The sequence below is a fragment of the Tamandua tetradactyla genome, chromosome 16 (assembly GCF_023851605.1).
Source record: "Tamandua tetradactyla isolate mTamTet1 chromosome 16, mTamTet1.pri, whole genome shotgun sequence".
Taxonomy (NCBI): Eukaryota; Metazoa; Chordata; class Mammalia; order Pilosa; family Myrmecophagidae; genus Tamandua; species Tamandua tetradactyla.
The window spans coordinates 1,292,796-1,305,900 of NC_135342.1; the positions used below are offsets into that span (position 1 = coordinate 1,292,796).

Here is a 13,105-nt window from a genome sequence, read left to right on the forward strand (position 1 = left end):
CCAAATGGAAGTACCCAGAGTATTCAGAAAGTGGACGAGAGCCAAGCCTAGGCTGGAGCAGTTTAGGCCCACCCACATGGGAGACTGATTCTCCCTTGGAGCAGTGTTGCAGATGAGGAACAGTCTTACTGTCTGTGTTCAGGATCTCCTGGGTCAGACAGGAAAGTGCCTCAGGACCTAGGAGAGGACATTATTATGTAGGCAAATAACAGTAAACTAGTTTATTCACCACTACATTTTTTAAAGTTTTTATTTAAGAAAACAAATAATACACTTAGAACCACCAAAAATGGGTATTTTAGTTAATACAGGTTTTACCATGTATATTTGGATACTTTATTTAAATATGCCTATGGTTAAGCTCACCACTACATTTAAAAAAATAGAACAGCTTCTGTATCTTACATGCTTTCTGTGTGTGCCTGAGTTGTGTGTGCTACTTTCCTTATGTCCCAGATATACTCATTATCTTTAACTTAGAGTATTTGCTATTCTTTAGATGTTTATTATATTTTAAAATCACTAAGCAATGCATTCAGGAGTTTTATATGCTTTGATCTTTATGCATAAATGGTTCCAGTGTTTTTTTTCTTCTGGACATTGTATTTAATGAGGAAGATTAGACTTGTAAGATTAAGATTCTTCCAGGTTAGTAAAATAATCCAATTGTGTTTTTCCAGGAACAACAGAAAATAAGCTGAAAAAATGCAAATCAATCTGCAGACTAGATCAGGAGGTGACTTATTTATGTTGAATTTCATTTCTATTTTTAATGACAACATTTAGAATTTTATCTGTGAGATTATTTGGAAGTACCAGCAATCTAGGATTGGAAAATTTGGCTTTTCATTTGATGTGAAATTATCAGGAAGAGATTTTGAGGAATATGACCTAGTTAAGAAATAAAACATCACCAAAATTAGAAGTGATGTAGTTGGATAAGATCTGCGTTGAGGAAACATGATTCAGATGGGTATAGGAAGGAGTGGGGTATCCTCTTGTTGGGGAGATCCTGCTGGGGATTTGCTGGAAAGCCTGGAATGTGCAGTACCAGCATGACTAAGAAGGCTACATCCCACTCTAGGAGAGCTGGGACTTTTACCATCAGAGGTATAACTAATTCAGGCAGGTTATCAGGAGGATATATTACTGGACACTTTGGATCATTTCCTGTGATCAAGTGGAGTACCATTCTTGGGCAAACACCCAGATATTTCCATCAGATGGGAGGAAAACTCTCAGATTGGCACATTTTCCTTCTCCTGGTTCCCTTTTTCCTCTGCAAGGCAATAACTTTCATATATTTCATTCCATATTTTCAAACTCCTTGGTATTTGTATCCTTCTCTTGAATGTATCTTGAGTAATTCTTCCAAAATCTTAGGAGTGACCATTGGAATACAGCCCTCCACTGTCCCTGACACAAGACACTTAACATTGAGGTATTAACATGAATGTTGATCACAGAAGTGATTTCAGTCCTTAAAGCAGCCGACCCCACCCCAGCTTCTTAGAACACAGTTTTCCCAGGTGGCTATAGGAGCACCTGCACATGAGGATGGAGCTGTGGGTGAGTTAGAGGAGGTGCAGACAAAGCAGCCCCATCCCTGGGCTGAAACTGATGGACAGTGGGGGCAGAGAGTAGGCAGATGGGAAGCCTGATACCTGGGACTATGCCCGAATCTCAGGAGTGGGGCCCCAGGTAATAGTGGACTCCTAAGTAAAGTCAGCATTAAAGAGCACCATGAACAAAGGGCCCTCTAGAAGGGATAAGAACAGGAGAATTTCCTCAATGGGCCAGACTCTGCAGTATGAAGCACAGAGAGAGAACCAGGCTTTTATCCTTAAACTTTGCCTTCCTGATCAAACCCAGGTGAGGCTTTACACCCATCACAATGGGACTGTAATGTTGCCGCCTCATCCTCCCCCCAATGACTCAATACCTTGAAGATACTCCAATCCTAACCTTGCCTCAGAATCACTCATCCTGTGACCCCCTTTGAGCTCCCGCCTCCATTTCCCATTCCACCTGATTTATGTCCCCCGAAGTATTAGGAGATCCTGCTCACTTTACAGAGAAATACTTCAGACTCAGACATAATGATTGGTCCACAATCGCAATTCCAGTTGGAAGTGCAGACATTGAAAAGTTCCTCAGGGCTACATTGCCTCCCAGGGGCTGCAGAGTTCAAGCAGGAATGAGCCAGAGTCTGTGAGCCAAACATGAGGGCTGCTTTGAATCATTGTAAGTAGGAGAGAGACTACCCTGATTCCACATTGACTCTTATGATGGCCCTTCTGTAGCACTGCCCAACATTTACTGCCTGAGGTTTCCATGGTGACCATAAACAGGTTTTAGTGCTGCCTTGGCCACAACAGCCACAATAAGGTCATAACAATTGATAGTGAAGATGTTTGTATTCACTCAACTGGATCACTGAGAAATGGAGCCCAAGTGGGGACCAAATTTTTGCCGCTTTGCTGGATGTTTAGGACATGAGGACCTGCAGCTCAGTGGTTAGGGTCTACAAACATCAGGAACAGCTAGTAGCAACTAGGAGAACCTGGAACTATGAAGAGGAAGCTCAGATATTCAAGTGGCTCAAGGTTGCAGAATTGAGGAAAACACCAAGAGCAAGAGAATGCATGACAAGCAAGACATCCTTGTAGCAATATTTAACAAACAGGCAACCTGCATGGAACCAGCTCTCCCAGACAAGGTATGGGAGCAGTAGCCTGAGTGCTCCTGAGAACACTGATATTTAGTTTCTCCTATGTATGGCAAAGTCCTTCTTTTAATTCATTCCTGGTTTCCAGTTCAGTTCTTTTGGTCTTGGTCTCTTCCTGTTCTTAAATTCTTAGGACATTCTTCCAGAAATTCAGGAGTAGCCATGGGGACACTTTCCTCTAGGAAAGGGTGTTTGTCTCTGATCTGTGACACTGAGCAATGAGGTTTTGACAAGGTGCATCTCTGATACCTGCAGCAGATGAAGTCACTGGAGCAGCCATCACTCCTAGACTACTTGAACCTCACAGTTTTCCACCCAGCCACAGCAACATCTAACATATTGCAGGGCAATGGTTAGAGGAATATGGGCTATAGCAGCCTCAACCCTAGAGGGACATGGATGGACAAGGGGGGGGGGGGTTGGTGGATGAGAGATGTTAAGCCCAAGAGCTGGATCTCTGTTTCAGACCCTGAGGAGAAAACATGCTGAGCCATTTAGCAGAGTCGGCATTAAATGGCTTTAGAATGGAAAGGACCAGCAGAAGGAGCAGATAGTAGAGAGCCTCATTTGGATGCCCAGACACTGATAAATATCAGAGCCTGGCAACTTGGATTTTTTTTTTTTTTATGGGCAGGCACCGGGAAACGAACCCAGGTCTCCAGCATGGCAGGCGAGAACTCTATCTGCTGAGACACCGTGGCCTGCCCGTAACTTGGATTTTATAGCCACCCTCCCCACCTCGTGGCATACCAAGTTGGGGCCCCAGGCACATCAAAATTGAACCCTTGTGGGCGGGCCACGGTGGCTCAGCAGGCAAGGATGCTTGCCTGCCATGCCAGAGGACCTGGGTTCGATTCCCGGTGCCTGCCCATGAAAAAAAAAAAAAATTAAACCCTTGTGTCCCTTCTCCTTTCTCTCCAGTGACTCCATCCATTGAAGGCCCTCTAGATCCACCATGTCCTACTCCCTTGCCAGCATGACCCATCACATGGCAGTTTTTCCCCATTTCAGCCTCTGCTCATATCTCCAGTCCTGCTGTGGGTTCCAAGAAACCCAGGGCACAGGGATGAGCTTGAATCTGGAATGTCAAGCAGAAGGGCTACTTGGAATCACTGTGTGAATCAGGAGACATCCTCCTGCTGGACTTAGCTCTGATGATGCCCCTTCCTAAGCACTATCCACTGTTGGCTGCTTGGGGTTTCCATGGTACTTGTAACAAACCTCAGTCCTGTCTTACCCACAGCAACTTCAGGTAAGGTGAAAAAATAAAGCACAGGTGCCATATTTTATTAACTGGAACATAGAGAAGTGGAGCACAATTGGGGTCAGGCTTTGAGAAGCTTGGCTGTGTTCTTAGGAGGTAGTGACTTTAGCTCTGTGGTAAGTTTCTTCAAAATATCAGGGACAGGCCTATCTAATGGGGACCTGTCCACCAGTCCCCAATTTAAACATGCCTAATCCCTTCCTTCCTTAGTTCAACCTACATTCCCTCACATTGTCCTCCTCTCATTATTTTCACTGCCACATTTTGAGCAACTTGTGAGATAAGCTTTTTCTTTTTCCATCCTAGCCTAGTTCCCAGGCATGTGGACTTAGTAAAATCCACAAAAGCAGATCACTGTATCCAGGTTTGGTCTGGGAGGAGTGACTGCTTCATTTGGTAACAGGTCCAGAAAAAATATCTTCTCCTGAATTTGCCATGAAGTTGTGATGATTTGGTGTGTGTTGCAGCCAGGTACTCCAGGCAAGGTTCAACACTGGGGTTGTAGGAGCAGGGAGAGGGAGGTGGAGGTTAGGAACTGGTGTACTGTTGGGTGATGGGTGATGCTTCACTACTTGGTCCCACCGGAGCTCTAGGATAGTCCATGGTCACGAAAGTAACATCGATGTGTAATGGTGTCTTCAGGGGCATTTGGACTGCCAGATCATAGGACTGCTTCCCTGTTGTGGAACAGTAATGGGCACTCTGAAATGCCAGGTTGGTATTTCTTGGGGGCCACACACCTAATTCCACCTTTTATGGCCTCATTTCTCTACCCCTTTCCTCCACAATGATTCAGATGGAGAAAATTATCTATCTCTTGCACTCGAGCTGGCAGAGAGATCCTAACTTCAAGGGTCTGACATTATCTGAGGTTCCAGGTGGCTACCTCCAGGAGAAGCCAAGGAATAATCCTGGGAAGTGCGGAAGTTCTTGACTAGATCTGATTGATGCATTACAGTCGTTCTAGATAACTCTGGTTCTCAGTGGTATTGATCAAAAAGAAGGAGCCTACAGTGTCCTCCACCTACACTAATTCACTTTTTGATTCTACACAGGGTTGTGGCCTATGAGCAGAAAAATTCCCCAATTTAAAATTAAAGTTTAGAACCCTATCCCAGCATTTAATCATATATTAAAATGCCTGTGTTGTGCCTCACTTTTCTAGTAAGCATCTATAATGTGCAACTTGTATCAGCAACTGCAGATACCCCTGTACTCAAATGCAATTCTGATTACAGAAGTGTAATCAGATTACAGAGTAATTGTAATCAATTGTAATTGATTAAAGAGTCAGGCAGTCTCAGCAGGTTAAGAGCAGTACTCCACAAGATTACCTCTCAGACCCCAAGAGCAAATTCAGAGCACCCGCCCTTCCAACCGACCAGCTACGAATTAGGGGCTTCTCCACCATCATCTGGGATTTAGTCATTTTCTAGTAAAACAGAACTCACGAAAACTAGGCGTTTCCTTCTTAAGAAGAGCTGCAGACCCACCCCCTTCCTGAAGCTATTTCCCAGCGCTCCTGGCGGTGCTGCGGGCCGGATCGTTGGTGAAGGGAAAAAACACCCTTCGCTGTCTGTAGAACCTAAACTACGTTACCCGAGAGGCTTTGCGGCCCCCGGAGGCGGAAGCTGAGCCAGTGACACTCCGGGGGCGGGCCTTCCGGTGAGGGCTTCCTGCTGGGTTGGTCTCCTGGCAGTGAATCTGCTGGTGGCCGCCTGGGTCCGCGCGCTGGTTCAGTTTCCCGGGCAGTTCTTCGGCGCCGAACCGGGAATGTCAGTGGGGAGCATTGACCCCATGCCTTTGTAGGAGCTAGAAGAAGCCTCGGTTGAGCGCTTGGAAAGCACTTCAGCCTTCCCCTCAGTCATCTCTCACCTCCAGTCTTGGCCACGGCGGCGCTGATGGACGCGGTGCCGGTGAGCAGAGGGCGCCCCACACCTTCACGGAACGGATCCCACCCCATGGCCGGCCTCTGGGTGTGGTGCATGGTGTTCTCCCGGGATTATTCATTTCCCTACTCCTGCCGTTGAGTCTGGGGTCATGGGAAGAGGGGGTGGATGGCCTCTGCGGGCCCAAGCTCATGAATCCAGTTCAGGGATAAGAGTCGGTCCCCATTTTCAGCAATCAGTGGCATGCGGTGTGAAAGGGTGGAGTGTGGTTTCTTGGATTCCCCCTATGCCAATACCTTCTGCATGGGCTGGACCGGAGGAAGGAGCGCGAGCTGCAGAGTCCAGAGACCTCAGGACCTCACTGTGGATATCGACCACGGCTAACCGTTAAAATTAAACCACTAATGGTCGTTGGCATTTTCCCTAGGGGTCTTCCAACCCTCTTCACATGGAGTCATTCATTACAGGTTCTCTCCCGTGTTCCCGCCTGAAAAAGGCCTTCCATAGTCCCCAGTTCTAATTTTGGGTCCAGTCTTTCTGGTCTTCTCATTCCGTTGTCTTCAGGACCCTTAGGTCCATCTGTCGTCTTACTCATTTAATTCCTTCTTGGTCATCTGTCTCTAGCCCTGGAATATGAGCTCCATCTTACAGCTCTACCTCCAGGTTTAGAAAAGTGTCAGGCCTGTTCCAGGTACTCAGTAGATGGGTGAAAAACAAATGAAGTTTCCCTCTGGTACTCTCTTTACACTTTGAATGGATACAAGTCCACTGGCATGGCCTGCGAGCCAACCCTTTCTGACCTTCTGGATTCTCCCAAGCCAACCTCTTCTGACCTTCTGTTTCCTTCCGGTGTCTACTGACCCCCAGTCAAATTGGCCTGAACATGCCAAGCTCTTTCTCACTTCCCGACCTTTGTGCTTGCAGTTTCCTCTTTATCAATGCTTGTACACATCCTCCTCAAATTAGGTTCTTTTATCACCCTGCTTTACAGAAGAGGCATTTTCTAGAATTCTCTGCTCAAAGTTCCACTGCCCAGGTCCCAAAGCTCTTAAATGGCAGAAACTCACCCTCTACATTCACCACCAGAACCTGCCTTCTTAACCACCATTTCATCCACAGTGTCCACAGTGGGCTGGAAAGTCTGTGAGGGGACATCTAAAGTGAACTTTGTAAGGTGGGTTAGTGTCACTTAAGCAGATGGGCTTGGGATGGTGGGGAGATTGGGGGACCTTCCAGCTAGATGGAGCAGGACAGACAAAGGCAGGAAGTATTTGGTTCTTCTAGGTGGCATAGGAGGGCCTGTGCAGTTGCTAAGGGCTTCTTATGATATGTGGAAACATTTCTTATGGGCATTGTTGTACAGTCATGTACTAGATGTTCAAATCCTACCTCTGCTCATTAGATGTATTCTTCAAGATTTACATTTTTGTAAAGCTGCCTGAGCCTCCTTCCACTGACTAACATGGAGATGCTGGTATTGTTTACTTCATGGCTGTGAGAGGTTTGATATAAATCGTACTCTTTCTGTTTGCTTTATAAACATTTTTGCTTTGATTCTCTCAGAAGCCTGGTCAGGTGGGAACTAATATTGTACCAGTATAGAAACTGGTACTGGGAGAAAAGAGGTGACATCGCCAAGGTCACACAGCTGGCAATGATGGGATTCAAGAGACTGGATTGAAACTCAGGAGTCTGGCTCCAGAGCTGGGGTCTTTGTTGCTTTAAGATGGTGTGGGAATCCCTCAGCATGGATTGGCAAAAAACTGTGGGCCAGGAGGCTTGGCTGCTGCTACCGTTATTCCTGGTTTCATTGTGATCATCGTCATTTTTTCCATATTCCTCTAATCTCAGAGCATTTACTGTCTTCACCTCTCAGGTCACATGATCTTGTCACTGTCTCTTGCCATTCACCAATGGCTCACTCAGCATTGAAGGATTAACACTGGAGAGAAACCTTATGATTGCTATGAATGTGGAATGACCTTCATCATGAGCTCCAATCTTGTTTGGCATCAAAGGATTCACACTGGAGAAAAACCCTATTTGTATAAGATATATGAGAAGTTCTTTGGCCTGAGACAATCCATTTTGCAACACTAGAAAATACACACCAGAGAAAGACCTTTTGATTGTGGCTGCTTTGAGAAATCACTTGGCCTGAGAAATCATTTTCCTTGCATTCTGAGAATCCACACTGAAGGGAAAGCCCACCCAGTACCATTACTGGGAAGGAGACTTCAGGACAAATCTTCACTTCCTTGTGATCGAATGCATCATGTTGATCCCGCCCAGCTCCTTAGTCTACATCTGACAATCGAGGAAAGTGATCCATTGGTTATTGATCTATTAGGAAAATCTTCAGCTGCTTCTTGTCCCCTAGTTTATAGCAGAAAGGTATCTCACACACACACACAAACCTGAGGAGGAGGAATAAATAAGAAGAAACATGCTTCTTTCTCCTTTCCCTCCAACCCTATTGCAATAAGCATTCACTGTCTTCAAGTGTCACAAGGGTTGGACAGTTTAGGGCAGCTCTGTAGAGATCTATTGAAAACATTCTATGTACCAAAATGCTGATCTATTGAAAACATTCTATTTGGAAAACATTCCAAAATATTGTCTTACCCTCAAGGATCATAAGTCTGTGAGAAATAGGAAGGCTTAAGTCATGAAATACTTGAAATCTTTGACATTAGAATACTGCAAGTATTTTCACATGAAATTATGTTATATCTAAGGAGACAAGGACCTATGTGTCCAAATGGACACATATTTATTGTACTGCTTAAGATTATGTAAGGCTTTGGTAAAAAAACAAAGGTTTTCCTGATATGGTTTAAAGAGTCAGTATTCTAATTTTAACTTATTTAGTTTTTCTTCATTTTTGCTGTGGTATTGGGAGGGTTGTGTAGTTGTGTGGGCTTCGTAGGTGAGTCTTGATTCTTTGTTTCTGACTGGAATTTTCCTGCTGCTTTCTTCTTTTGCACAGGGACTTCTCCGATACATCTCCCCAGTTTTCTAGGCAGTAAATTAATGTGCAAACAAAACACATAGCTAGCTTCAACTCAAACAGACATGGGAAAGGAATTTCATTGTTTAATTATATGACATACTGTGTGAGGAGTTGCTGTAAAATAAAATTACTGGGGTTTTAACAAGTATATGAGGGTGTGTACGTGCAGGTATGAGTTGGTTTCACTTCATCATTGTGATGGTCTTGAGGCCACACAATTGGGCATGCCATCTCCATGAAACAATCCAATAAAAAGGTCCCACCCTACAATATTAAATCAAGATTAAGGAACATGTTTTTTCTGGGGTACACAACAGTTTCAGACCTGTACAGGGTTCCATGGAGATGCCTGTGGTGTGGTCCAGGGGTATGGTGATAGGGTCTGGATATATGAGAAAGATGCAGTGATATCAGAGGAATTTGCTCAGGGGGTGGATTTTGGATATGATGTTTTGGTATGGGGCTTAAGGAGGAACGTAAACCATATTTGACTGGCTCTGGGAAGCATCTGGGGGACCTAGTGGAACTGCCTGATGAGGGTGTGGGGCTCAGAGTGCCAAATATCCAGCTCAGGTGGCATCTCTGCCTACCAGACTCTTGTTGCTGGTAGATGGATCCACAGATCAAAGGGCTTGAGGAAATCATGGACAACATAGCATGAGGGCCTAGCAACTCCTCTGAAGAGAGGGTTTGGGGAGAGAGCTAACAGGAGTTGGAAGTTGGTCATGACTGGGGGGAGGGCCGGGGGGGCAAATATAATGCCACTTCTGTAGTTTTCCTGCCCTCCTCCCCCCAAAAGCAAATGTTTAATCATTAGGAAATACCAGAGAAATAGAAATTTTATAAAATAATAATTTTCCTGTAATATTCTAAAAATGACTTAAGGAGATGGAGGCACTGACTCATAGAAGATGACAACTATTTGTGATGCAAGATTTAATATTTGTTCATTGACTTAAAGGTCAGTTTGTTCAGGAAAAATGTGCATAACGTGTACACACATACGGATAACTGTGGAGAAACATAAGGCAAATGGGGTAAATAAAGACAGTGTTTAACTGGATCAGATGTTCAAATTTTGTTCAATTCTTACATCCTTCCTGCAAGTTTAAAATGTTTAAAAAAAAACATTTTTGGAGTGCAAAGGTAGTTCAGTGGTAGAATTCTCTCCTGCCATGTGGGAGACCCAGGTTAAATTCCTGGCCCGTGCTTCTCGAAAAAATAAAAAATCAACAAATGGTGCTGCAATAATGGGATACTCACCTGGAAAAAGAATGAAATGTGACCTCCACCACACAGCATACAAAAAAGAAAGAAAAGATTTAAAAAAACATTTTCAACAATACATTAATATATTCCAGCACTCAGTAGAAAATAAGATCTCTTGTATACAATAGACAAAATGAAATATCATTTCTCCCATTCTGGATATTTCTAAGCAACTAAGAGGGGATATTCTTGGTCTTTTAAAGAATATATACCAAAAAAAAAAAATTACAGGAAACACCATGCATACAGATCCTTTATTAAACTATTTCTCCTAGAATGAAGAATGTAAAAAGAATGATCAATTCTGCCACCCTTCAATATTAAACTATAGAAATATTTAGTTCATTATGGCTGGAAAAATTATGTTAATTAAATCCACTCTATTCCAGACAGAATTTTGAGGAACTTCATACATTTATTTAAAAATGTATGCAAAACCAAACATTTTCAGTCTTGTTCACCTTCTTCAAGTGACTTCCCCAGTTACTCCACGGCGGACCTGTGTGAAGTTTTCTCTCTTCTGACCCTGCTCTAACATGCTATTAAATAAAAATGGCCACCTGCCTTGGGCGTGGCTGGGAACGGACCCCTTTTTGAGAAAGGATTTTCCAAACGACAGAAAAAATGGATCTGCAGTGAGAACTGCGGAACTAGGTACCCTTGGTTATAAAGCAGTTTCTCTCCAGCAGGGATGATGAGGATGGACAAGCATACGGTACAAACCACTGTCCATCTGTCCCCCACCCTGTCGGATGCCCCACATACCATGCACAAACCTTTGCTCGCCCGACTCGGGGTTGGCTCTCCATAGACTCCCCTTTGCACCCCCTGGCTGGAGTTCCCTGCTGCTTTCTGAGGGGATGTGGCCCTGCTCAGGAACCACTCAATAAAGCTGTGAAATCCTAAATGGCATGGGAAGATTTTCTTTTAGCAACGCTGAGACCCACAAAGGGGCTCTGAGCCTCGGTGTTTTTGAAGAACAAGATGACGTAGCTTAGACACAGCCACGGGGTGTGTGTGTGGGGGGGGCGCACTGTCCGAGGGACTGCGACGTCGCGCGCCAACATGTCCCCCCGGCAGTGTCTGAGAAACTGCAGAAAACACAGCCTGGAGACCCGGGTGGCCCCTTTAGGGATATCCGGTGATGCTCCTAAGTGGCCTCTGGACACAAGCCACCGCGCCCCTCTCGCCGCCGCTGGCCACTGCCCGGGCTGCGCGGGTGCCCGGGAACTACATTTCCCAGAAGGCTGTGCCCGGGGCGGGCGACAAGCGCTGGGCCGATGACGGCACAGGAAGGGGCGTCTCACGCACGCGTTGCTGGGGGCGGGACTTCCGGCGCCGCCAGGGTGGGCGTGGGGCGTGGGGATCGGCCGGCTGTTCGTGGTGTGGCGGGCACAAGAGCAGGGTTGCCCGGGGCTCGGCGGGGGAGGGCTACCTGGGGCATGGAGTCCGGACCCGCACCCCCATAGACCCGGCGGAGCTCTCGGCTGAGCCCGCGGCTGCCTCCGCCTCCCCGCCCGGGCTATGGCCGCGGCTGCGTTGCTGGGCCCGGCTCCGGTGAGTGGGGTGCCGGCCTCGCCTCTCGGACCCGCGCCCTGTCGGGGTGGAGGCCACTCGGGCGTTGGGTGTCGGGGCCCCGGGATGGGGTCACCCTCCACCAGGCCCGGAACCCAGGCCAGCGCGTATATGGAGAGGGCAGCGCAAAGCTGCGGTGTGTGAGGGCAGGGGTGACGTCGAGCAAACCCCCAGGCCGCCCGGGCCTCCAGCTCCAGGGGACCAGGGAGGGTACCCGGATGGCGAATCCCGGGCCTGCACCGCCCCTGAGCCTTGCTCTGGGCCCTGTTTCCGCGGCGCTACCTTCCCGGGCCTGGGTTCGGGCTCATCTCGGGTTCGCCCAACGGGAGCATGGCCCCAGGGCTCCCTGGCCTCTGGCCGCTATGGAACTAAGGGCTGGGAAGGGAGAGGTGGGAGAGGTGGTTTTGGAAACATTACTTTTTGACTGGGAGCCAAAAAGTCACTGAATTTATCTTTGCAATTTACAGCAAGCGGAGCTGGTTTGCCTCTGACAGTAATGAATCTTGTTTTCGGTTTAACATAGTTAAGTGTGAAAAGGGAGTCCATTAAAATGTTCGGTAATAGTTTTCTGCAGGACACCAATGCCCCTTTGTATATAAACACACACCGTGCCATGGGTTTCTGTCCATCATGTTATCCTGTTTTCTGTCATAGCCCTGATCTCTGTTGGGATTTATTTGTTTGTCGTCCCCATGTCTCCCTTATTCCATTTCAGCTTTGCTTCAGTGTCCCCTCCTAAGAGGACTTTTCCACTTGTCCCTTGTAAAGTCATCTGTAATCTCTCATTTTGTCACTCTTTAGAATCCTCAAGCAATCTGTCTGACATTGTCTTGCTTGTTTATTCCGTTACTTGTTGAGGATCTCTTTCCAACCCTGCGTGAGTCCTTGTCCACTGCTGTCCCCAGGCCTAGAACAGGCTGGGTCTGTACAAGGCACTTGCTGTATGGTTGGTGAATGAATGGCTCTCCCCTTGAGGGTTCCCACCAGACTTAGAGTAAATCCAAACCCTCCCAACTGGACCTGCCCCAGCCTGCCTCCTTTGTATCTCCATCCGCCCCATTCCTTCTTTGTTCTTTGTCCAACCGAGGAGTCCCTGAACATGCTGAATTTCTCCCCATTTTGCAGCCTTTACCTTTGCAGCTCCCGCTGCTCCAGATTCGGGCTACCCTTCTTCACTCTTTCCAGCTGTGCATTGATAATAGTCTCTCTCAGGATGGCCTTTTCCTGGCCATTCTAGTTCCAGCCAACATATCCCTTTCCCCCCTTGTCTACCTTCTGGCATCCTTGTGCAGGGATTGTGCTGCAGCAGTGAAAGAAGGGATCCTAGGCTGGGGCCAGGTGTTCTTGTTGCTGTGGGAACAAAGGAG

The 13,105-nt window shown here is 46.6% G+C and overlaps 2 protein-coding genes across 4 annotated transcripts in view; one reads left to right on the forward strand and one right to left on the reverse strand.

Moving 5' to 3' along the window:
* The window catches only part of LOC143658530 (zinc finger protein 671-like), a 526,356-nt gene that overhangs the window by 74,721 nt on the left and 438,530 nt on the right, over window positions 1-13,105 (reverse strand). The gene's annotated exons all lie outside the window — the stretch shown is intronic.
* LOC143658532 (zinc finger protein 550-like) overlaps window positions 1-13,105 on the forward strand; it is a 31,644-nt gene that overhangs the window by 9,436 nt on the left and 9,103 nt on the right. For 2 of the 3 annotated variants that reach the window (XM_077130564.1, XM_077130565.1), the window contains exon 1: window positions 11,509-11,720. The exons of the other annotated variant lie outside the window; for it this stretch is intronic. In XM_077130564.1, coding sequence (XP_076986679.1) covers window positions 11,688-11,720 — 33 coding nt within the window. In that variant the 5' untranslated portion in view covers window positions 11,509-11,687. Of the gene's footprint in view, window positions 1-11,508; window positions 11,721-13,105 lie in introns of those variants that run through there. 3 annotated transcript variants of the gene reach the window in all.